At 49.2% G+C, this 23522-nt stretch overlaps 1 protein-coding gene across 1 annotated transcript in view; it reads right to left on the minus strand.

Annotated features, from left to right (window-relative positions):
* The window catches only part of zcrb1 (zinc finger CCHC-type and RNA binding motif 1), a 104706-nt gene that overhangs the window by 68051 nt on the left and 13133 nt on the right, over positions 1–23522 (minus strand). The window contains exon 2 of the mRNA XM_072484396.1: positions 7786–7903. Coding sequence (XP_072340497.1) covers positions 7786–7869 — 84 coding nt within the window. The 5' untranslated portion in view covers positions 7870–7903. The remainder of the gene's footprint in view (positions 1–7785; positions 7904–23522) is intronic.

A 23522-nucleotide genomic window follows, 5' to 3' on the forward strand; every position in this document is an offset into this window, starting at 1 on the left:
AAACTTGCTAATGTTGAGGCCCATGCCCAGGCTCCACTTCTCCCCCAATGACGCCACCCCCTCACACACACACCATGTCCCAGAGAACAAACAAATTCCCTTCAAACAAACAAACCCAGTGCAAACAAACACCAGAAAACCACCATCGCAAAATATCCAAACGCCTGCCCTACCCAAGCAGGCAACTTCACACCTTTTAATCACATACAACATGTAATAGAAAATAGAACTATATACAACCCCTACCCTCGGTCCAAGATCAATCCTCTATCCCATTTCTCATTTCTGCCCCAGTCCTTCTGCCTTCACGAAAGCAACTGCTGCCTCGAAGTAAAAGTCTTTTGAGTCACCCTCAACTTCGCTGGATACACCACGCTAAACCAACACCACTGCTGTATAGTGCCGTCTTCACTCGACCGAAGACCGCCCGCCTTCATCTCCAACTCCACGCTCAAGTCCTGGTGTCTGCGTATGCCAGCTCCAGCCCACTGCACCTCCCGCCTCTGCTTCACCCAACTCAGGACTTTCATCTGCACATGGTACCTGTGAAAACAAATTATTACCGCCCTTTGGCTCATTCGCCTTTGGTTTAGGCCTCCACGACCGATGAACCTGATCCAGTTCATATCGGGAGGGATCTTTCCCCTCTCCCAACAGCTATGCCAACATCTTGGCAAAGTACTCAGTCGGCCTTGTGCCTTCCACCTCTTTGGGCAGACCCATAATTCCGAAGTTCTGCCGCCTCGATCTATTTTCCAAGTCCTCCACATTCGCTCTCAGACCTTTGTTGGCCTCCACTACATTCTGCAGCTCCTCACCCATCGAGGTGAGCTGGTCACTGTGTTGCGACAAGGCCTCCTTCACCCCTTCAACTTCTCTCCCTGCTCCCGCACCTCAGCCGATGTCTTTGTCACCGCTGCCTTCAATCAAGGCAATCGCCTCCTCTACTAGTACCTTCATTGCCACCATCATTTCCTTTCATCTTTTCTGCCGTGGAAGGCACGGCCACACCCAGTGACCCAGCCTCCACCATCTTTCCTGCTGCCGGGCTGACCCTTTCGTTCGACGGCGAACCTTCACTTGCCCCCGTCTTCGCGGCGGCCTTCTCTGAGTTTTAGACATCGCCCTCACCCCTGGTCTTCCTGCATCTGTTAGTTTGAAAATTGCCCCTGGAACCGGGCATTAAGTTCCAAAAAAAAAAAAAATCAAGCCTCAAGCAGGAGCTACCGAACATGTGGCTTCCTCCTACATGCTGCCACCAGAAGCCATCTTTAATAATTAGTATAGTTTCATCACATATTGTTGTTTGTATAGGAGTAGCATGCAATATGTAAAATTACAGCAAATTGAAACATGGTAAGAGATATTGGGTTAAAATTAAATTGGTTGGCATTAAAAGAATTGTTTCTTGGGGATCGGTTTTCAGGATTGAAGGAGCTGGGAGCAAAGTATGGACTGGAGCAGGGGGAAATGTTTAGATACATGCAGGTTCAAGACTTTGCCAGGAAGGAGACACAGAGCTTCACGGTGGAGCCGGCCTCCACATTGCTGGACGAGGCGCTGACGACAGGGGGACTGGAGAAGGGGGTAGTGTCGGAGGTTTACGGGGCTATTTTGGAAGTGGAGAAGGTACCACTGGAAGGGATCAAAGCAAAGTGGGAGGAAGAGTTGAGAAAGGGTATGGAGGAGAGGTTCTGGTGTGAGGTGCTCCCAAAAGTGAACGCCTCCACCACGTGCACAAGGTTGGGGCTGATACAGCTGAAGAGGGTATATAGATCACACCTCCTTTGAGGCAGTAGAAGATGTGTGTGAACGTTGTATGGGGGGGCGCTGCGAATCACGTTCATACGTTTTGGTCCTGTTGAAAGCTGGAGGATTACTGGAAGGAGGTTTTAGAGTAATCTCTAAAGTGTTGCACGTGAAACTGGACCCAGTTCCTCGGGAGGCCATATTCGGGGTATCGGACAAGCTGGGGTTGGAAACGGGTGCGGAGGCAGATGTTGCCGCCTTCGCCTCGTTGATCGCCCAAAGGCGGATCCTGTTGGGATGGAGAACAACCTCTCCACCCTGTGCCCTGGCATGGCAGGGGGACCTATTGGAATTCGTGACTCTTGAGAAGGTTAAGGAGAGACTTCCGTTTGCGGCTATGCCTGGGTAGGTCGCACGGTCGGCATCTCCTGCCGAGAACGGACTTTTGGGCCTTTTTAAGGAGCCTCAGTGGCACTTGGACGACGATTCCCGGTGTGGGAATGCAGCAGTAAGGTTCCCCCAGCACTGCATGGAGTGGACCAGGAGTGGAGCGGTCAAAAAAGTGATCTTGCAGAAGAGAGGAGAACGGGCGCAAAAAAGTACGATGGTGGCGGGCGGAGGCCAGGCAGCGTGGGCGAAATGGTTGCGGGAGCAGCAGGAGTTCCTGAAAAGCTGCTTTGCAGAGCTGAAAGCAGAAATGCTGGCCCCAATGAAAGCGTTGATTGTGAGGCTGGTGGAGACCCAGAAGGCTCAAGGGACGGCGATTAGAGAGGTGCAGCAGAAAGCCTCTGAAAACGAGGACGAGATCTTGGGCCTGGCGGTGAAAGCGGAGGCGCACGAGTCGCTGCATAAAAAGTGGCAGGAAAAGTTTGAGGATCTGGACAACAGGTCGAGGAGGAAGAACCTCCGGATTCTGGGTCTCCCTGGAGGTGTGAAGGGGTCCGACATCGGGGCATATGTAGCCACGATGCCGAATACCCTAATGGGCGCGGGAGCCTTCCCGAGGCCCCTGGAGCTGGATGGGGCTCACAGAGTCCTGACAAGGAGACCTAAGGCAAATGAGCCGCCAAGGGCCGTAGTGGTGAGGTTTCACCGCTTCACAGACAGAGAGTGCTTCCTGAGATGGGCGAAGAAAGAACGGAGCAGCAGGTGGGAGAATACGGAGATCCGCATCTACCAAGACTGGAGTGCAGAGCTGGCCAAGAAGAGGGCAGGATTCAACCAGGCCAAGGCGGTTCTCCACCGAAAGGGGGTGAAGTTCGGGCAGCTGCAGCCAGTGAGATTGTGGCTCACTTTTCAGTACCGCCACCATTATTTTGATACGCCGGAGGAGGCGTGGACCTTCATTCAGAACGAAAAATTGGACTCGAACTAATGGTTTGCTGTGGGTTTTGGGAAAGCTGGGGAGTGGGAAGGGGTGATTGGGTGTGATGTGTGTGTTTTAATGGGTGTGGGTATTGTTTTGAAGGAGCCGCCCCTCACGTTCGAAGGGGGCAGGAAGCCCTGGGTCATTGGGAAGAGGCTGCAGGAGAAAGGAGCTGCGCCACAGGGGGCGGAGCTAGCCCAGGTAGAAAATTGCGGCCTTTTATCCCGCGCTAAAGACGGTGGGGATTGGGCCCGATGGGAGGGGCAGTGCCGGAGGGGTGTCCGTATCGACCTGAAGGGGGGGGGGCGGGGAGACTTTGACGGGAAATCTAAACGGGGGATCGTTGGCAGAGGCGGGAGCGACTGGGGTCAGCTGACTTACGGGAGTGCAATGGGGGGAGCATGGGGGCTAGACAGTTTTTTAGCCGGGAAGCGGGGGGGGGCTGGGTTGCTGCTGCATTGACCGAAGTGGAGCTGGAGGTAAGAGGGAGAGTCGGGGCGGGGGTCCTCCGCCTGGGGGGGCTGGAAAGTGCGGGAGGCGTGGGCACGTGGCTGGCCTAAGAAAGGAGATGGCTAGTCGGCAAGGGGTGGGGAGGGGAGGGGGGATCGTGCAGTCCCCCGATCCGGCTGATCACATGGAACGGGAGGTGCCTGAATGGGCTGGTCAAGAGGTCCCGGGTGTTCACGCACTTAAAGGGACAGAAGGCAGACATTGCTATGTTGCAGGAGACGCACTTGAAAGTGGTGGATCAGATCAGGCTGAGAAAGGGATGGGTGGGGCAGGTTTTTCAATCGGGGCTGGATGCGAAGAATAGAGGGGTTGCAATCCTGGTGAGTAAGCGGGTGTCGTTCGAGGCGCTGAACATTGTGGCTGATATTGGGGGTCGATATGTGATGGTGAGTGGTAGGCTGCAGGGGACCCTGGTGGTGCTGTTGAATGTGTATGCCCCAAATTGGGATGATGCAGGGTTCATGAAGCGCATGTTGAGTCGGATCCCGGATCTGGAAGCGGGGAGCCTGATAATCTGATAATGGGGTGGGGGGAGGATGGGGGACACTTTAATACGGTACTGGACCCGACACTGGACCGATCCAGGTCAAGGTCGGGCAAGAGTCCAGCTGCAGCCAAGGTTCTCAGGGGGTTTATGGATCAGGTGGGGGGAGTGGATCCGTGGAGGTTTGCAAGGCCGGCAGCCAGAGAGTTCTCTTTTATCTCCCACGTGAATAAGGCCTATTCACGGATAGACTTCTTTGTGGTGAGCAGGGCACGGATTCCAAGAGTGGAGGGAACAGAATATTCAGCCATAGCGATTTCAGACCACACCTCGCACTGGGTGGAGTTGGAGTTGGGGGGAGGAAAGGGACCAGCGCCCGCTGTGGCACTTGGACGTGGGACTGTTGGCAGATGAGGTTTGTGGGCGGGTCCGACGGTGCATTCAGAGATACATAGAAGCCAATGATAATGGGGAAGTACCAGTTGGTGTGGTTTGGGAAGCTCCGAAAGCAGTGGTTAGGGGAGAGTTCATCTCAATTAGGGCTCAGAGGGAGAAGAGAGAGAGGACGGAGAGGGAGAGGTTGGTGGGGGAGAGAGAAGGGTGGATAGGAGGTATGTGGATTCCCCCGAAGAGGGGCTGCTGAAGGAGCGACGGAGCCTCCAAACGGAATTTGATTTGTTGACCACGGGGAAAGCTGAGACCCAGTGGAGGAAGGTGCAGGGGGCAGTGTACGAATAGGGGAAGAAAAGTGGTTCATAGGGCATATATGACAGGGGCGAGGATGTGCAAGCTTTTTGGGGTGGAGGACAGATGCGCGAGGTGCTCGGGGAGCCCAGCAAATCACGCCCATATATTCTGGGCGTGCCCAGCGCTAGAGGGGTTCTAGTGGGGCTTCGAAAAGGCTATGTCCAAAGTCTTGGACACGTGGGTAAAACCGAGCTGGGGGATAGCAATATTCGGGGTATTAGATGAGCCGGGAGTACAGGAGCCAAAAGAGGCCGGAGTTCTGGCCTTTGTGTCCTTGGTAGCCCGGAGGAGGATCCTACTACGTGGAGGGATGCGAAACCCCCAAGCGTGGAGGCTTGGATTAATGACATGGCAGGGTTCACCAAGTTGGAGAGGATAAAGTTTGCCTTGCGAGGGTCTGTGCAGTGGTTCTCCAGGCGGTGGCAACCGTTCCTAGACTTTCTCATGGAACGTTAGGTGGAAGTCAAGAGCAGCAGCAACCTAGGGGGGAGAGGGGGGGGAAAAGAGTATTTTTTTAGCTTGTTTTTATTACTGTAAGGGGCATTTGCCCCATTTTTGTTCTTGGTTTGTTAGATAGTTTAATGTTTAGTGGTTTAAGTTGTTGGAGGGGATGGCATAAGGCCCCCCTTTTTATTTTTCTTATCTATATTTTCTTTCCTTTTTGGAGTGTTTTGTAAAAATTTATTGAAAACCTTGAATAAACATATTTTTTTTTTAAAAAAGAGAAGGTTAAGGGGAACAATTTTGGAGCTTCACCTTCCCAAGACTTTTCAATGTGCCCTGGTTTTGACTTATGAAAATCTGGTCACCTCGTGTTCCACACTTCTGGCTTTCATTTAGTTTACAATGTCCTCTTCTAGTTCTGCAATCAGTGCCGTATCATCTGCAAATTTAAAGTTGTTGCCACTCAACCCATCAATGTCCTGGTAGATCTTCTATGTCTCTGAAGATATGTCCTGGTTGAACAGTTTTGGCGACATATCAGATCTCTAATGCATTTGAGAAGCATTTAACCTATAAAGAATAAGTTGCAGGAGGATCGGAATACATTGGGCAGACAGATGGCAAATGAAATTCAGTGCACAAGTGCTTCAAATGGGTACAGAAAATCCAGAAAGGGGTTATTACTTGAAGGCAAAGAAATTAATGTAGACGGAAAATGAAGGACATCTGGCGATCTTGATTAACAATAAACTAAAGTCATTTTAACACTTCTCAGTAGCAGAGAATAAAGCAAATTCGATGTTGGGATTGTAATTAAAAGGATAATATTGAACCGAAACAGCAGAGGAATTAATGGCATTTATTAAATACTATGTACAGTTCTGACCAGTCATACATAAAGGATATTGCAGCTATTGCAAGGGTACAGAAGGTTGACAGGTGATATCATTGTTGCTTTTAGGATTTTAAAGGGGCTAGATAATGTAGACGAGGCCAAGCTGCTTTTCCTTATCCAAAGCAGTGGAAGCAGAGGACACAGACTGTACTTTAAGGTGGTAAATTCAAAGCAATCTGCAGAATTATTTCTATGTTTTTTTATTTTCCCTGAAGAGTTGGCTCTTTCTCATGCTGTACCTCCTAAGAGGGGCCTGTCACTGCCAAGTACATTACACAGCAACCATATTGCAATCAACCATGACTCTCAGTTTCACAACTCAATGGAAGGTGCATCACAGGAAAATCTATTAGCTCTCAAGGTACCATTTGTATGCTCCTGGTATCCTGGCAAACATTTCTCATTCAACCAATACAATTAAATACATATTTGATCATTAATTTATTTTCCTTTTCTGGGTCTTTGCCGTGATTTGCATAATATTAGTTATGCTAACTAATTGACTGTGCGGTGCACCCAGAGGACATGGAAAAATGCAAATACAAATTCTTTATTTACTGCTGCCCCAGCGGAAGTTTCCTAGAGCAAAGACCAGGATCATTCCTGGGACCATCCTTGCCACTGAATAAAGAAACCAAAATCTTAGCGCTGTTAGAAAAAAATATTAAGGCTGAAGTGCACAGTTCTGAGTATTGTGACGAATGCAGGATTTTAGGAATATTGGCTTCTATCTTTTGGGGCAGTTTAAGGGTTAAAAGCCTTGGATTATAGTGTATTTGACTGCAGTGATCATGCTTTTAAAAAGGATTTTGTTTTGCAGAACCTGGGAGCTTTTAGGAGCCAGAAGGTGAAATTGACCAGAGGAATGAGGATTTCAGTCTGGGCTAATGCACTATGGTTTGACTGGAGAAAGTCCCTGGGGAGTTAATGTGCTTTCAGCCTGGAGAGTTGGCGTGTTTTTCAGCGTGGAGAGAGGATGTCATTGCTGGGTGAGGCTAAGGGATTCCGAGAGACATTTTTGCAGAGGAGTTGAAGTCTGATTGTCGGACACTGAGTCCACAACTCTCTCAAAGTAGGATAGTTAGAAAAAGAGTAATAATATTTGAAGCAGAGCAGTCTTGTCTGAGGACAAGGAGGAGGCTGAAGCATGCCAGGTGACCAGTTTTTTGAAGAGGTTCTAACAGGAGCCAATTCTCTTCTGTAAAGCAAGTATTACTCTATGCCATGCTGATTTTAAGATGGATTGAGAGCTGCAAGTTTCTTTTCTTGTTGTTTAATGGAGAATTGAGTAGTAGTGTTTAAGGGGTAATTGTAAGCTGTTCTTTTCAGGTATGAAGTTAAACAGTTTAATATTGTAATACAGTTTTGTTTTAAAAACACCAAATCCCTATTTTTCATGCAATCACCCCTGGAGCAAATTATTCTTTCTGCACAGTCTTACAAATAAACTAAAATATTGGGGATTTGGTCCAGTATCCCAGCCAGTGTTGGGTCTGGCCTGGGATCATAATAATACAATATCACACTTTACAAGTTCAATGTCTGTTTCAACACATCTATAATGCATACAACTGTTGAAATAAGTTTTACCTTGTGCAGATCACTGTTCGTCAGTGAAAATGGCAAGTTGGATACATATACTGTGCTTTTGCTTGGTGCCAGCCCACCACTCATTTTTCTGAATCCAAAATTCTTCCTTCACCAACAACTGAAAGAAAAAAAAAGACAGTGGAGAAATAAAGGTATAATTGAGTTAATTTTTAATCTGATGCCTGTAGCTATAGAGGGAATATAAATATTTAAGTGCATGCATCTGTGTAGGGATAACACTCAAGACGCTTTGAAGCCAGGTTAATTAAGTTTCAACTGTGTTTTTTTGGGTCAACAGCATTTACAGGATTGAAAATGGAAATTGAACAGGCCACAGCTTTCAAAATAATGAAACAAAACTCTGGACAGCTAGCCGATGAATTATTCAAGTTATACAGACTATCTTCCCACTTCTACTGAACACTGAATTGGACAAATTAGAATAGATCAAATTTTGATCACGTAGCAGCATTATCGGAGTGTTATGGATATAAGTTATCTTGATTTTTTATCCTCACAACCAAATTAATAAATAATTTTAGGTTATAAGAGGTTTTACAACTGTAAACAGAAAACTTCCACAAACAAGATGAGGCTATACTACAGCAACAATAATCCTTTGAAACATAATCAATATTTTACTTTCACTCATTATACAAGTTACTGTGGCAAATCAGAGTCACAGCTTCGAAGAGATTTCTGCTCATTAAAACATTGCAACTTTCTCTTAAAAAAATTTTTTAATTAAAGGTTTTCATAAAATATCAATAACAAAATGAAAAACAACCCTCCATACCCCCCTCCCCCCTTGTACATTAATAATAAATTAACATTAACACCCCGACTTAATATAACATGTATATACAACCCCTCAGACCCTCCAGTGTAAATAACAAAAAAAAAAATGACCCCGCCCCCCCCCCCCCTCGAGTTGCTGCTGCCATTGCCCAATGTCTACCGTTCTGCCAGGACATCTAAGAACGGTTGCCACCACCTAAAGAACCCTTGTACCGACCCTCTCAAGGCGAATTTCGCCCTCTCCAACTTAATAAACCCCGCCATATCGTTGATCCAGGATTCCACGATTGGCGGCCTTGCATCCTTCCATTGAAGAAGAATCCTTCGCCGGGCTACCAGGGACGCAAAGGCCAGAATTCCGGCCTCTTTCATCTCCTGCACTCCCGGCTCCTCTGCCACCCCAAATTCTGCGAGCCCCCAGCCCGGCTTGACCCTGGATCCTACCACCCTCGACACCATCCTCGCTACGCCCTTCCAAAATTCCTCCAGCGCTGGGCATGCCTAGAACATATGGATGTGGTTTGCTGGGCTCCCCGAGCACCTAACACACCTGTCCTCACCCCCAAAAATCCGACTCATCCTTGTCCCGGTCATGTGTGCCCTGTGCAGCACCTTAAACTGTATGAGGCTGAGCCTCGCGCACGATGAGGAAGAGTTCACCCTCCCCAGGGCGTCAGCCCACGTCGCTTCCTCAATTTCCTCTCCCAACTCCTCCTCCCACTTACCTTTTACCTCCACCACCGAGGCCTCCTCCTCCTCCTGCATCACCTGTTAAGTTTCCAAGATCTCCCCCCCCCTGCCCCCAGAGCACCCTGTCCTGTACTGTGTGTGACCGTAGCCGCGGGAATTCCGCCACCTGCCGTCTGGCAAACGCCCTTACCTGTAAGTACCTGAAGGTGTTCCCCGTACTTGTCCTCCAGCTCACCCAGGCTCGCGAAACTCCCGTCCACAAACAGGTACCCCAACATTCGTATCCCTGCCCTGTGCCACCCCGCAAACCCTCCACCTGTTCTTCCTGAGGCAAAACGGTGGTTCCCCTGTAATGGGGTCACCGCCGAGGCCCCCACTTCCCCGCTGTGCCGCCTCCACTGCCCCAAATTTTGAGGGCAGCCACCACCACTGTGCTCGTGGTATACCCCCTTGGAGGGAGTGGCATTGGCGCCATTGCCAGCACTCCCAGACACGTACCCACACAAGATGCCGTCTCCAGCCTCTTCCATGCGGCCCCCTCCCCCTCCATCACCCACTTGCACACCATCGCCGCATTGGAGGCCTAGTAGTATCCAGAGGTTGGGCAGCGCCAGTCCCCCCCTATCTCTACTCCGCTCCAGGAACACCCTTCTCACCCTCGGAGTCCCTCGCGCCCACACAAACCCCATTATACTCCTGTTAACCCGCCTGAAAAAAGCCTTCGGGATAAACACGGGGAAGCACTGGAACAGGAACAAAAAACTTGGGAGCACCGTCATTTTGATTGACTGCACCCTGCCCGCCAAGAACAGTGGCAACGCGTCCCACCTCTTGAATTCCTCCTCCATTTGCTCCACCAGCCTTGTAAAATTAAGCCTATGCAGGGCCCCCCAGCTCCTGGTCACCTGGACTCCCAGATACCTGAAACTCCTCTCCGCCTTTTTTAGTGGGAGCTCGCCAATCCCCCTCTCCTGGTCCCCTGGATGAACTACGAACAGCTCGCTCTTCCCCATGTTGAGCTTGTACCCCGAAAAGTCCCCGAATTCCCAAAGAATCCTCATTACCTCCGGCATTCCTCCCACGGGGTCCGCCACATACAGCAGCAGGTCGTCCGCATAAAGTGACACCCTATGCTCCTCCCCGTCACGCACCAACCCCCTCCAGTTCCTTGACTCCCTCAGTGCCATAGCCAGGGGTTCAATCGCCAGTGCGAAGAGCAGGGGGAATAGGGGACACCCCTGTCTCGTACTTTCGGTTGCACCGAGGGACTCGGACCTCCTCCTGTTTGTGACCACACTCGCCATCGGGACCTCATACAACAGCCTAACCCACCTGACAAACCCCCACAACCCAAACCTCTTCAGCACCTCCCACAGATACTTCCACTCTACCCTATCGAAGGCTTTCTCAGCGTCCATCGCCACCACTATCTCCGCCTTCCCCCCCCCCCCTTGTCGGCATCATGATAACGTTCAAAAGCCTCCGCACATTCGCGTTCAACTGTCTCCCCTTCACAAACCCCGCCTGGTCTTCATGGATGATCTGCAGCACACAATCCTCAATCCTCGTGGCTAAGACCTTCGCCAGCACCTTGGCATCTACATTTAGCAAGGAAATCGATCTGTAAGACCCACACTGCAGGGGATCATTGTCCCGCTTCAGGGTCAAGGAGATCAGTGCCCGGGACATCGTCGGGGGCAAATCCCCCACCTCCCTTGCCTCATTGAAGGTCCTAACTAACAGCGGGCCCAACAGGTCCAAATATTTTTCATAGAATTCGATCGGGAAACCGTCCGGCCCCGATGCCTTACCCACCTGCATGCTTCCTATCCCTTTGATCAGCTCCTCCAGCCCAATCGGGGCCCCCAATCCTGCCACCAGTCCCTCTTCCACCTTTGGAAACCTCAATTGGTCCAGGAAGCGGCCCATCCCTCCCTCCTCCAGTGGGGGCTCGGATCGGTACAATTCCTCGTAGAAGTCCCTGAAGACCCCACTGATGCCAGCTCCACTCCGCACCACGCTACCCACCCCCCCCCCACCCCCACCCCCCTGTCCTTAACTCCCCCGATTTCCCTAGCTGCGTCCGCTTCCGAAGCTGATACACCAGCATCCGGCTTGCCTTTTCCCCATACTCTTAAATCGTCCCCTGCACCTACCTCACTGCACCTCCGCCTTCCTGGTGGTCACCAGGTCGAATTCGGCCTGGAGGCTGCGCCTCTTCCTCAACAATCCTTCCTCAGGCTCTTCCGCATACCTCACCATCGCCCCCACCAGCCTCTCCCTCTCCCCCCGCTCCCTCCGTTCCTTGTGGGCCCTAATGGAGATCAGCTCTCCCCTCACCACCGCCTTCAGTGCCTCCCATACCATCCCCACTCGGACCTCCCCGTTGTCGTTGGTTCTCCAGGTACCTCTCTATACTTTCTCGGGCCCGCTCGCTCACCTCCTCGTCCGCCAACAGCCCCACCTCCAAGCGCCACAGTGGGCGCTGGACCCTTTCCTCCCCCATCTCCAAGTGCGTGGTCCGAAATGGCTATTGCCGAATACTCAGTATTCTCGCTATCAACACCCTACTCCAGATGAAAAAGTCGATTCGGGAATAAGCCTTATGGACATGTGAGAAGAATGAAAATTCCCGAGCCCCCGGCCTTGCACATCTCCAAGGGTCCACCTCTCCCATCTGGTCCATAAACCCCCTCAGCACTCCAGCCGCCGCCGGCTTCCTACCCGTCATAGACCTGGAGCGATCCAGTGCCGGGTCCAGCACTGTGTTAAAGTCTCCCCCCATTATCAGGCCCCCCCACTTCCAAGTCTGGGATCCGACCCAACATACGCCGCATAAAACCCGCATCGTCCCAGTTCGGGGCATACACATTGACCAGCACCACCGTCTCTCCCTGCAACTTACCACTTACCATTATGTACCTGCCGCCATTATCTGCCACAATGCTCAACACCTCAAACGACACCTTCTTTCCCACCAAGATCGCCACCCCTCGATTTTTGGCATCCAGCCCCGAGTGAAACACCTGACCTACCCACCCTTTCCTCAATCTTACCTGGTCTGCCACCTTCAGGTATGTCTCCTGAAGCATAACCACATCCGCCTCGAGTCCCTTCAGGTGCGGAAACATGCTGGCCCGCTTAACCGGCCCATTCAGTCCCCATACATTCCAGGTTATCAGCCGGATCAGGGGGCTACCTGATTCCACCTACCAGGCCCCACCACCTCTGACGCAGCTCCTTTTCCAGGCCCGGTCCCCTCACCCCTGACTCGGGCCTCCCCCTCCCCCAGCGGAGCCCCATCTCACCTCCAAGAGCCCCCCCAACCAAAACAGTGCCCAACCCGCCGCAGCCACCCTCACCGACCCAAAAGAGAAAAAACACAAAGAAAAAGAAACCTGAAGCAATACAAAGCCTCCCCACCACCCACCGACCGAAACAAAAATAAACATAGCATATCAACCGCAGTCCCCAATCGCCCGTCCCGACCCTCAATCTGTGTCCAACTTCTCGGCCTGAACAAAGGCCCACGCCTCCTCCGGAGACACAAAATAATGGTGCCGGTCCTTGTAGGTAACCCACAGTCGCGCCGGCTGCAACATGCCAAACTTCACCCCCTTCCTGTGCAGCACCGCCCTCACTCAATTGTGCCCGGCCCTCCTCGTCGCCACCTCCGCACTCCAGTCCTGATATATCCGAACGTCCGCGTTCTCCCACCTGCTGCTCCTCTCCTTCTTGGCCCACCTGAGCACACACTCCCGATCGACGAACCGATGGAACCTCACCAGCACCGCCCGCGGAGGCTCATTAGCCTTGGGACTCCTCGCCAACACTCTATGGGCCCCTTCCAGCTCCAGGGGCCCCTGGAAGGACCCCGCTCCCATCAGCGTTCAACATGGTGACCACATAGGCCCCCACGTCTGGCCCCTCCAGCCCCTCTGGGAGGCCCAGAATCCGCAGATTCTTCTGCCTCGACCGATTCTCCATCTCCTCGAACCGCTCTTGCCATTTCTTGTGGAGCGCCTCGTGTGCCTCCACCTTTACCACCAGGCCTAAGATCTCGTCCTCATTGTCAGAGATCTTTTGTTGCGCCTCGCGGATCGCCACTCCCTGGGCCGTCTGTGTCTCCAACAGCTTATCAATAGACGCCTTCGTCGGCTCCAGCAGGTCCGTTTTAATCTCTCTGAAGCAGCGCTGGATACCCTCCTGCTGCTCTTCCGCCCACTGCATCCACGCTGCTTGGTCTCCGCCCGCCGCCATTTTGTCCTTCTTCCCTCGCACCTTCTTCGGGTCCACCACCACCTTTTCTGTCGCCCCGTTCGTAGTTGAAGCCATATACTGACGGGGAGCTGTTGTAGACTCCTTCCCACACCGGGAAACGTCGCAAAAGTGCCGTTGGGGGCCCTGAAAAGAGCCCAAAAGTCCGTTTCTGCGGGAGCTGTCGAATGTGCGACTTAGCTCCGCATAGCCGCAACCGGAGGTCACATTACAACTTTCTCAAACTACCACTGCAAATAGAAGGTTGTCTGTATCGTAAACAATTGCTCGAGCATCAGTTCAAATGTTGCTTTCTCATTTTTAACTGACAGATACTTCTCTTACCTCTAATAAAAAAATCAGCAACATAACATATGCTTCTGTAGGGTAAATGATTCTACTCAAAATCATCTTCAACTAGTCAGCTTATTGAGCTATTGGCCATGGTATTAAGAAGTTCGGGGGTATGGAAAGGGGGGGAAATAGAGCATAGGGTGTCCTTATATGCAGATGACTTGTTATACGTGTCAGATCGGAGTGTGTCAATCGGGGGAATATTGGAGCTGCTTCGGGTGTTTGGGTCTTTCTCGGGGTACAAATTAAAGCTAGACAAGAGAGTGAGTATTTTGTGGTGTCTCGGTCGGGGGCAGGGGTGGGGGGGTCTGCCATTCCATAGGGCTGGTAGGGCTGGGACTCACTGGGGGTTCAGGTTGCTCGGGACTGGGGGGGGGGGCTCCATAGGTACAACATTTCTAGTTTGGTGGGGAGAGTGAAAGCAAGGTGGCAAGGTGGGATGGTCTCCCTCTGTCACTGGCGGGTCAGGCACAGGCGGTTAAAATGAACGTGTTGCCACGATTTCTGTTTATTTTCCAATGCCTGCTGATTTTCCTGCCAAAGGTATTTGTTTTAGAGAGATTGAAGGAATGATTACCTCGTTCGTATGGGGAGGGAAGGTGGTCAGAGTTAGAAAGGTGCTGCTACAGAGGGGAAGGCAGGCAGGGGGTTTGGGGTCTTCCGAACCTGATGTTTTATTACTGGGCAGCGAATGTGGAGAAGGTGCAGAGTGGGTCAGAGGGGTTGATTCCCAGTGGGTCAGAACGGAGGAGATTTGTGTAGGGGGTCGGGATTGAAGGCGCTAGCAACAGTGCCACTCCCGATGGCCCCGGGGAAATACTCGGGGAGTCCGGTAATAATAGCTTCATTGAGAATTTGGAGACAGTTTCGCCAACACTTCGGTTTGGGGGCAGGGTCAAGCGAAATGCTGATTCGGGAGAACCACAGATTTGAGCCAGGGAAGTGAGACGGAAATTTTCAGAGATGGGAGGAGAAGGGGATTAAGACACTAAAAGATTTGCTTCTTGGGGGTCGGTTTGCAGGATTGAAGGAGCGAAGGCAGGCTTGAGCAGGGGAAGATGTTTAGATGCATGCAGGTTCGCGAGTTTGCCAGGAAGGAGATACAGAGCTTCCTGGTGCAGCCGGCCTCCACATTGCTGGAGGAGGTGCTGACGATGGGGGGGCTGGAGAAGAGGGCCGTGTCGGTGGTTTATGGGCCTATTTTGAAAGAGAAGGCACCACTGGAAGGGATCAAAGCAAAGTGGTAGGAAGAGTTGGGAGAGGGTATGGAGGAGGGGTTCTGGTGTGAGGTGCTCCGGAGAGTGAGTGCCTCCACCTCCTGCGCGAGGTTAGGTCTGATACAGCTGAAGGTGGTACACAGAGCACACCGCACAAAGGCGAGGATGAGCCGGTTCTTTGAGGGGGTAGAAGATGTGTGTGAGCGTTGCGCGGGGGGTGGCGCGATATCATGTTCATATGTTTTGGTCCTGTCCAAAGCTGGAGGATTACAGGAAGGAGGTTTTTAGGGTAATCTCTAAAGCAGTGCATGTGAAACTGGACCTGGGCCCTCGGGAGGCCATATTCGGGGTGTCGGGCCAGCCGGGGTTGGAAACAGGTGCTGAGGCAGATGTTGTAGCCTTTGCCTTGTTGATCGCCCGAAGGCAGATCTCGATAGGTTGGAGAGCAACCTCCCTAACCTCTGTGCCTTGGCTTGGCGGGGGGACCTGTTGGAATTCTTGACTCTTGAGAACGTTAAGTTTGAACTGAGGGGAAGGATGGAGGTGTTCCACAATTCATGAGCGTTATTCATTGTGCACTTTGTAGAATTGGATAACATCGAACATTAGGTGTGGGGGGGGGCGGGGGAAGAGACTGTATGTGTTAATGGTGACTATGGGTGATTCCTTTTTGTTATTTGTTTATTTTATTTTTTTTAAATATATTTTATTCAAGATTTTTGGCCAAAGATAACAGTACATAGTGTTTCTTTTACACAACAATAAAGCAATATAAATAACAGTGGCCAGTTTTAAACAAGTAAATAAATAATATATAAACAAAAACAAAACTGAATGGCAACTGCCTTGTCCAAAATAAATACTCTCCAAAAATACAATCCAACAATCCAATATACAATTACCTATAACAACTACCTATACCTATTATACATATACAATAACATCTCTGAGAGTCCGTTCAATTCCTCCTCCCCGCCCCCCCCCCCCCAAAAATACAATCCAACAATCCAATATACAATTACCTATAACAACTACCTATACCTATTATACATATACAATAACATCTCTGAGAGTCCGTTCAATTCCTCCTCCCCGCCCCCCCCCCCCGGGTTGCTGCTGTTGTCTACTTCTTTTCCATTCCCTCTATCTTTCTGTGAGGTAATCGACGAACGGTTGCCACCGCCTGATGAACCCCTGAGCCGAACCCCTTAACACGAACTTAATCCGTTCTAACTTTATAAACCCTGCCATGTCGTTTATCCAGGTCTCCACACCCGGGGTTTGACTTCCTTCCACATTAACAATATCCTGCGCCGGGCTACTAGGGACGCAAAGGCCAAAACATCAGCCTCTCTCGCCTCCTGCACTCGCGGCTCTTCTGCAACCCCAAATATAGCCAACCCCCAGCTTGGTTCGACCCGGACCCCCACCACCTTCAAAAGCACCTTTGTCACCCCCACCCAGACCCCTGTAGTGCCGGGCATGACCAGAACATGTGGGTGTGATTCGCTGGGCCTCTCGAGCATCTCGCACACCTATCCTCTACCCCAAAAAATTTACTAAGCCATGCTCCAGTCATATGCGCCCTGTGTAACACCTTAAATTGTATCAGGCTTAGCCTGGCACACGAGGACAATGAGTTTACCCTACGTAGGGCATCAGCCCACAGCCCCTCCTCAATCTCCTCCCCCAGTTCTTCGTCCCATTTCCCTTTCAGCTCATCTACCATGATCTCCCCCTCGTCCCTCATTTCCCTGTATATGTCCGACACCTTACCATCCCCCACCCATGTCTCTGAGATCACTCTATCCTGCACCACCTGCGTCGGGAGCTGCGGGAATTCCCTCACCTGTTGCCTCGCAAAAGCCCTCAATTGCATGTACCGAAATACATTCCCTTGGGGCAACCCATATTTTTCCGTCAGCGCTCCCAGACTCGCAAACGTCCCATCTACAAACAGATCTCTCAGTTGTACTACCCCAGCTCTTTGCCATGCTCCAAATCCCCCATCCATTCTCCCCAGAACGAACCTATGATTGTTTCTTATCGGGGACCGCACCGAAGCTCCCGTCCTTGCCCTATGCCGTCTCCACTGCCCCCAAATTTTCAATGTAGCCACCACCACCGGGCTTGTGGTGTATTTCTTTGGTGAGAACGGCAACGGTGCCGTCACCATTGCTTGTAGGCTAGTCCCCCTGCAGGACGCCCTCTCCAATCTCTTCCACGCCGCTCCTTCCCCTTCTCCCATCCACTTACACACCATTGAAACATTGGCGGCCCAGTAGTACTCACTTAGGCTCGGTAGTGCCAGCCCCCCCCTGTCCCTACTACGCTGCAAGAATCCCCTCCTCACTCTCGGGGTCTTCCCAGCCCACACAAAACTCATAATACCCTTCTCGATTCTTTTGAAAAAAGCCTTCGGTTATTTGTTTATGTTAACATGCACACTGCTGTTTGGGGGTTTGGTGGGAGGATGGGATTGCTGTGGGATTGACATTGTATTCGTTACTGCTTATTGTTTTGTTGGTGGGTGTAAATTTGGGAGAAAATATGAAAAAGGAGAATACATTTTTTTTTTTTTAAAACTAGTCAGTTTGACTCAGTTGGTTGTACTCTCATCTCAGTCAGAGGACATAGGTTCAAGCCCCACTATGGAGATCATTCAGACTGCCAAATAAGTGTGTCGTTGGAGATGCCATCCTATGGCGATATATTAAAAACTTATGTACCTGCTTAGATAGATAGGGCACTATTCAAAAATAAATGGAGAAATTCCCTGGTGTTCGGATTCACCAATCCCTGACTCTCGTATCACAACCAAGAAAAATCTGGTCTTTATTTATACCAACATAGAAACACAAGACCAAAATCCACCTAGTTCACCTTCTGCCCTCATAATCATATGATACAACAATAATGGAGTTATTTATGGATAATAATTGGTTGTCATGATTAACTAGGGTCCAATAGGCACTTGATTTTACAACCAGTAGGGAAACCCAATAGTCATGGAAGGTTCTGGGAAACATAGGTTCAAAAATCGGGCTAGTGGCCAGAGACAAAAAAGGTCTGAAAGTTTTTCTGACAATGAATCATGTACACATTATAATACAAAGCAGCAAAGTCAATGCAGCATGAGGGGCAGGAAAATTACAGCATCTTTTTCATCATCTGAGGTGAAATGCAAAAACTTCTCGGACACTTAAAATGGGTAGAAGGTGTGTGGAATTATAAAAGTACCATGAGATTAAAGCATTTTTGAACTCCAAATCTAAAGCTTCATGACCTGGCCAGTTCAGGATGTTAAATTTCCAGTTACTTAATTGGCCCACAACTTGTAGACTCCCCAGCGTCGCATTTAGGAGACACCCCCATGATGCACTGGCAATCTCTCGAGGCTGTTCTCACGCAAGGGTTTATCCAGCAATTACCCAGAAGCGCTAACTCCCTCTGGACAATTGTGCTGCACTGGGAACCATCCGACAGAAGCGATTTAAATCACTAACTTTGGATGGTTCTGCCAGTTTTACTCTGATAGTTACGAAGTTCAAAGTGGAAAAAAAACTTCTAACTCCAGAGGATCTATTTAAAGACCCAGACTTTCACAGGACACTCCGCACAAACACAGCCCCTAGGGGACCACACCATCTCCACCCCTGATCTGACCTCCCCCCACCTGGTCCAACCACCACCCTTCCCCTCCCCATCCCGGGGCATGCATTGATGCTCCTGTCTCACCCAGCCAGAGTACGGAAAGTTAGGTGAGACAGGGGCTTTGGAATCCCAGCGCAAGCTAGTCTGACAAGAGTGCCAATCTGCCCGAGATGGCCACTCTGCAGAAGTTATGGCCATTATAAAGGAACAGAATCCGACCTCGACCGAAGGACCCTACAAGAGGACAGAAGTACAGGAGCAAAGGTGTCTTACTGCAGCTCTACAGGGCCTTGGTGAGTTGACACATGGAGTATTGTGTGCAGTTTTGGTTTTCTTATCCAAGAAAGGATATATTTGCCATACGAGTGCAGCGAAGTTTCACCAGACCGATTCTTGGAATTGCAGGATCGTCCTATGAGCGAGATTGGGTTCAGTAGGCCTGTATTCGCTGGACTTTAGAAGAATGAGAAGGAATCCCATTGAAACGTACAAATGTCTGACAGGGATGGACAAACTGGAAATGTACAAACTTCTGACAGGGATGGATAGATTGGATGCAGAAATGATATTTCCTCTGGCGCGGAGGTGGGTGGGGGGAAAAGAGTCGAAATAAGACATCACAGTCTCAGGATACAGGGTAGGCCATTTAGGACTGAGATGAGGAGAAACGCCTTCACTGAGAGGGTGGTGAATCTGTGGAATTCCCTGCCACAAAAGGCTTTGGAGGCCAATTTACTGAATATATTTATGCAGGAAATAGATTCCCAGACAGCAAGGCGGTTACCATTGCTGCCTCAGAGACCTGGGTTCGATTCCGACCTCGAGTGATTGTGTGGAGTTTGTATTTTCTCCCCGTGTCTGTGTGGGTTTCCTCCGGGTGCTCCGGTTTCCTCTCACAATCTAAAGATGTGTAGGTTAGGTGAATTGGCCATGCTAAATTATGGGGTTGAGGTGAAGTGGACCTGGGTGGGGTGCTCTTTCAGAGGGTTGGTGCAGACTCAATGGGCCGAATGGCCTCCTCCTGCACTGTAGGGATTCTATGACTAAAGATGTCAAGTGGTATGGGGAAGGTGCAGAAGTATGGTGTCAAGATGGTGAATCATCAATGATCATACTGTATGGCGGAACAGGCTCAAAGAGCCAAATGATTTACACCTGCTCCTATTTTCAATGGTTCTATGAATCAGTGATACCCAAGAGAGGAGGGGGAAGGCAGTCATTGGATGTTAAACGCAGTGTAAGCACCACAACACATCTCCAGGTGAGTGGTATGTCCAATTCAACATGGGAGGGTAGCCAGGTTAGGAATTTTGGGTGTAGGCATGGAGCAGAGCCGAGAACAAGAACCCCTTCTCCCTCCCTTACTAATCGCTTCCCCTCACCCAAACACCTTCTCAAAAGTTTACCTGAGCTGTGATTGCCCCATACATTGACATACCACTCTTCTCGCTCAACAACCTCCACACCCGGTTAACAGATAACTCACCGATTGCTTAATGTAGTATAAGCAGAAGGGAAAAGGACCAAATTAGACCCTTCAGTTCCTCTGGGGCATCTCAAGTTGCGGATGATAACCAGGTGTGGCTTGGCACAAGACTGAGTAATGGCTTGCTTGCCTGGGCCTGTTCCGGCCTGGTTACTGGCAGCGACTCACTCCTCCTCGGCCTCCTGGAGGACGTCAACCAATTACGGATGTTGCAGCTGAATGTCTCATTCATGGCAGCAGCAGGATCGGCTAAAATAATATCTCCAGCTGCAATCTCCTTTTGTACCATAGCAACCAAAACTGTCTATCGTATTCAAAGTGGACTCACACCAATAATTTAAGAAGTGGCAGGATTCCGCACTATTTTCATGCAATATTAACTATACACACACACAACCTCACACCCTTCAATATTGTTCCATCATTGAGTGACGTGAACGTTAATCTGCATCCCAATTGCATACATCAGCCATGGCTGTATATCTTTCAACAGACATGACTCCCTAAATTGTGATGAATCTCAGATTTTAAATTAATTGGTCTAGTATCTTGAAATCTGTGTCCTCTAAGTCTTGTATCATCAGTTAACGGGAACAGCTTTTGATTACCTTATTTAAAACTTTCATAATCTTGTCCACCTCTATAATCTCTCCTCAATCTCTTTGGTCCAAGGAGAACAACGCCAGCTTCCCAAACCTAATCTTGTACTTAAAATCCTCCATCCCTGGAACAATTCTGGTAAATCTCCTCTGTAACCTTTCAAGGAACTTCACACCTTTCCAAAAGTTACAAGAACTGGATAAAATATTCAAGTTGTGGCCTAACCCGATTTATAAAGTTCAAGCATAACCTCCATGCTTTTGTACGGTTGGGTGATATTATGTGTATTATTTTGTATGAAGTGCAAGATCCCATATATCCTGCCACCTTCAAAGATCTATGCACATAAACCGCCCAGGTCCCTCTGTCCATGCACACATTTTAGAATTGTGCCGTGGAATCAATATGACCTCTCCTTATCCCTTGACGAGTATGCATGTCACATTTCTCAATTCCATTTGTCCATCCTGCTGGCCTATTTATATCCTGTTGCAATTGATTGGTATCATCCTCATTGACAGCCACAACAAAGTCTGGGCAGGGGCATGGGCCTAGTTATGCTGTTCTTTGGGAGAGTCAGTGCAGACACGATGGGTTGAATGGCCTCCTTCTGTACTGCGTGGATTTGATATTCTATGTGGTATGTTGTCAAATGCTTTTGTAAAATCCACATAAACTGCACTCACCCATTGCTTTTCTTCTCATCTGCTCGGTTACTTAATCAAAAAATTCAATTAGCAAACACAATCTGCCTTCTACAAATCCCTGCTGGCTCCCTTTTCTCACTGCAAATCTCTCCAAGCACCTGTTAAATGTTTTCTTTGATTGTTATCCACTACTGATGTTGAACTAACTGCTCTGTAGTTACTAGCAATGTCCTTGCACCCCTTCTCAGCCAAATCATATCTGTGACTTTACAATCCTCTGACACATCCCCCATATCTGGGAAGATTACAGTAAACTCTTCTGCCATCTCCATTGGTTTTGATTTATTGTCACGTGTACCGAGATACAGAAAAAAATACTGTTATGCGCACAGTCCAGACAGATCATTCCACGCATGAAAAAACATAGGACATACAGAAATACACAATGTAAATACATAGACACAAGCATCGGGTGAAGCATACTGAGTGTAATACTACTCAGTAGAGAAGGTGTGTGAAGAGATCAGACATCCCATTAGCAATCCAGGATGCAAGCCATTCGGATCAGATGATTAATCTACCCAAGCATAGCCAACCTTTCCAGTACAGCTAATATTTTGTCAGCATCCTTCATAAACATCAATATAAAGTACTCAGGAAGTATTTCATCATTGTCCCGCACCTCACCTTTTGCGTCTAACAGACCCACTCTGTCTTTACGACGCATCTACCATCTCAATAAGGTATTTGGATTGGCTCTCACTTGAACAAGCATCATTGATCTATTTTTTGTTTCATCATACGTTCTATCCCACATCATCCAAGGATCCTGGACATTGGTACCCCGCCTTTCCCTCTTAAGAGTGTACCTAGTTTGTACATGAGTCTCCCAAGATCACCCATTATTCTGTGACAGATTTCCAGTCAGTCTTTCATTCCATTTTATCTGTTACTTCCTCTCTGACTCCACGGAGGCTAGTTCTATTCTATTCTATTCTAATTGAGTTCTACTTAGATTATTCTTCTCTCTTACCAATCTAAACCTTGTTATGATGATCATTCTTGCCCGTTTTCTTGAACATATTTAAGAAATTCCTTCCCCTCCATACCCTTTATTCCAGCACTATTCCAAATGATATTTGGACAATTGGAAGCCCCTCAACATCACCACTCTATAGTTCTTGAACATTTAATATACTTGCAAATTTGCTCCGCTGTGTCTCTCCAGTTCACTACCTTTTTCTTCTCAACTCTAAGCAAATGGGTTCTGTCTTGGTGCCCTCAAGAATATCCTCACTTGCCATTACAATGTCTTCCCTAATCAGCATTGCCACCACACGTCCTTTTCTTCCTTCCGTATCTTTTCTGAACGCATTGTATTCTTGAATATTATGCACCCAGTCCTCATCATTTTCAAACCACGCTTTTGCTATTGCCACTACACCCTATTTCTACATGACCATTTGCTCAACAATTGTAATCACACTTTTGCACATTCAATTGCATTTTAAACCTGCTTTTGTATTCCTCAGTGCACTACTTAACCTGCTCCTATCTAATATTGTACCACTTCCTTCTCTCATACTATCCAACACACTTTTCATTGTTCTTCTTTTCTTCTTCTATATGCTGGTGCCCATCATCATCCCGCCCAGCATCACACCCTCCTCCTCAGCCAATTTAATTTAAATACTTCCCAAGTATATTTGGACTTTCAGAAGGAGTTTGACAAAGTCCCGCATAAAAGATTATTGTGCAAACCTCCTGTGAGGGCACAGACTAGGGGCCTCCTGGCACAGACCTGGTCCCAATGCCCAAAAGGTCTGATGCTTTCTGCCTTGCATAATACCTCAAGCTATGCATTGATTCTACCCACCTTGGCACATGGCACTTGAGAGTAAGCCAGAAAATGATACCCGTGAGGTCCTATGTTTTACATTATCTCTCTAGCTACTCAAAATCAGGTCGTAAAACATAAATATCTGCCTTATGTTGTAGACACTAGTATGTACCGCGACATCTCGCTCCTTTCCC

Source organism: Scyliorhinus torazame, chromosome 19, assembly GCF_047496885.1.
Source record: "Scyliorhinus torazame isolate Kashiwa2021f chromosome 19, sScyTor2.1, whole genome shotgun sequence".
In the NCBI taxonomy this organism is placed as follows: Eukaryota; Metazoa; Chordata; class Chondrichthyes; order Carcharhiniformes; family Scyliorhinidae; genus Scyliorhinus; species Scyliorhinus torazame.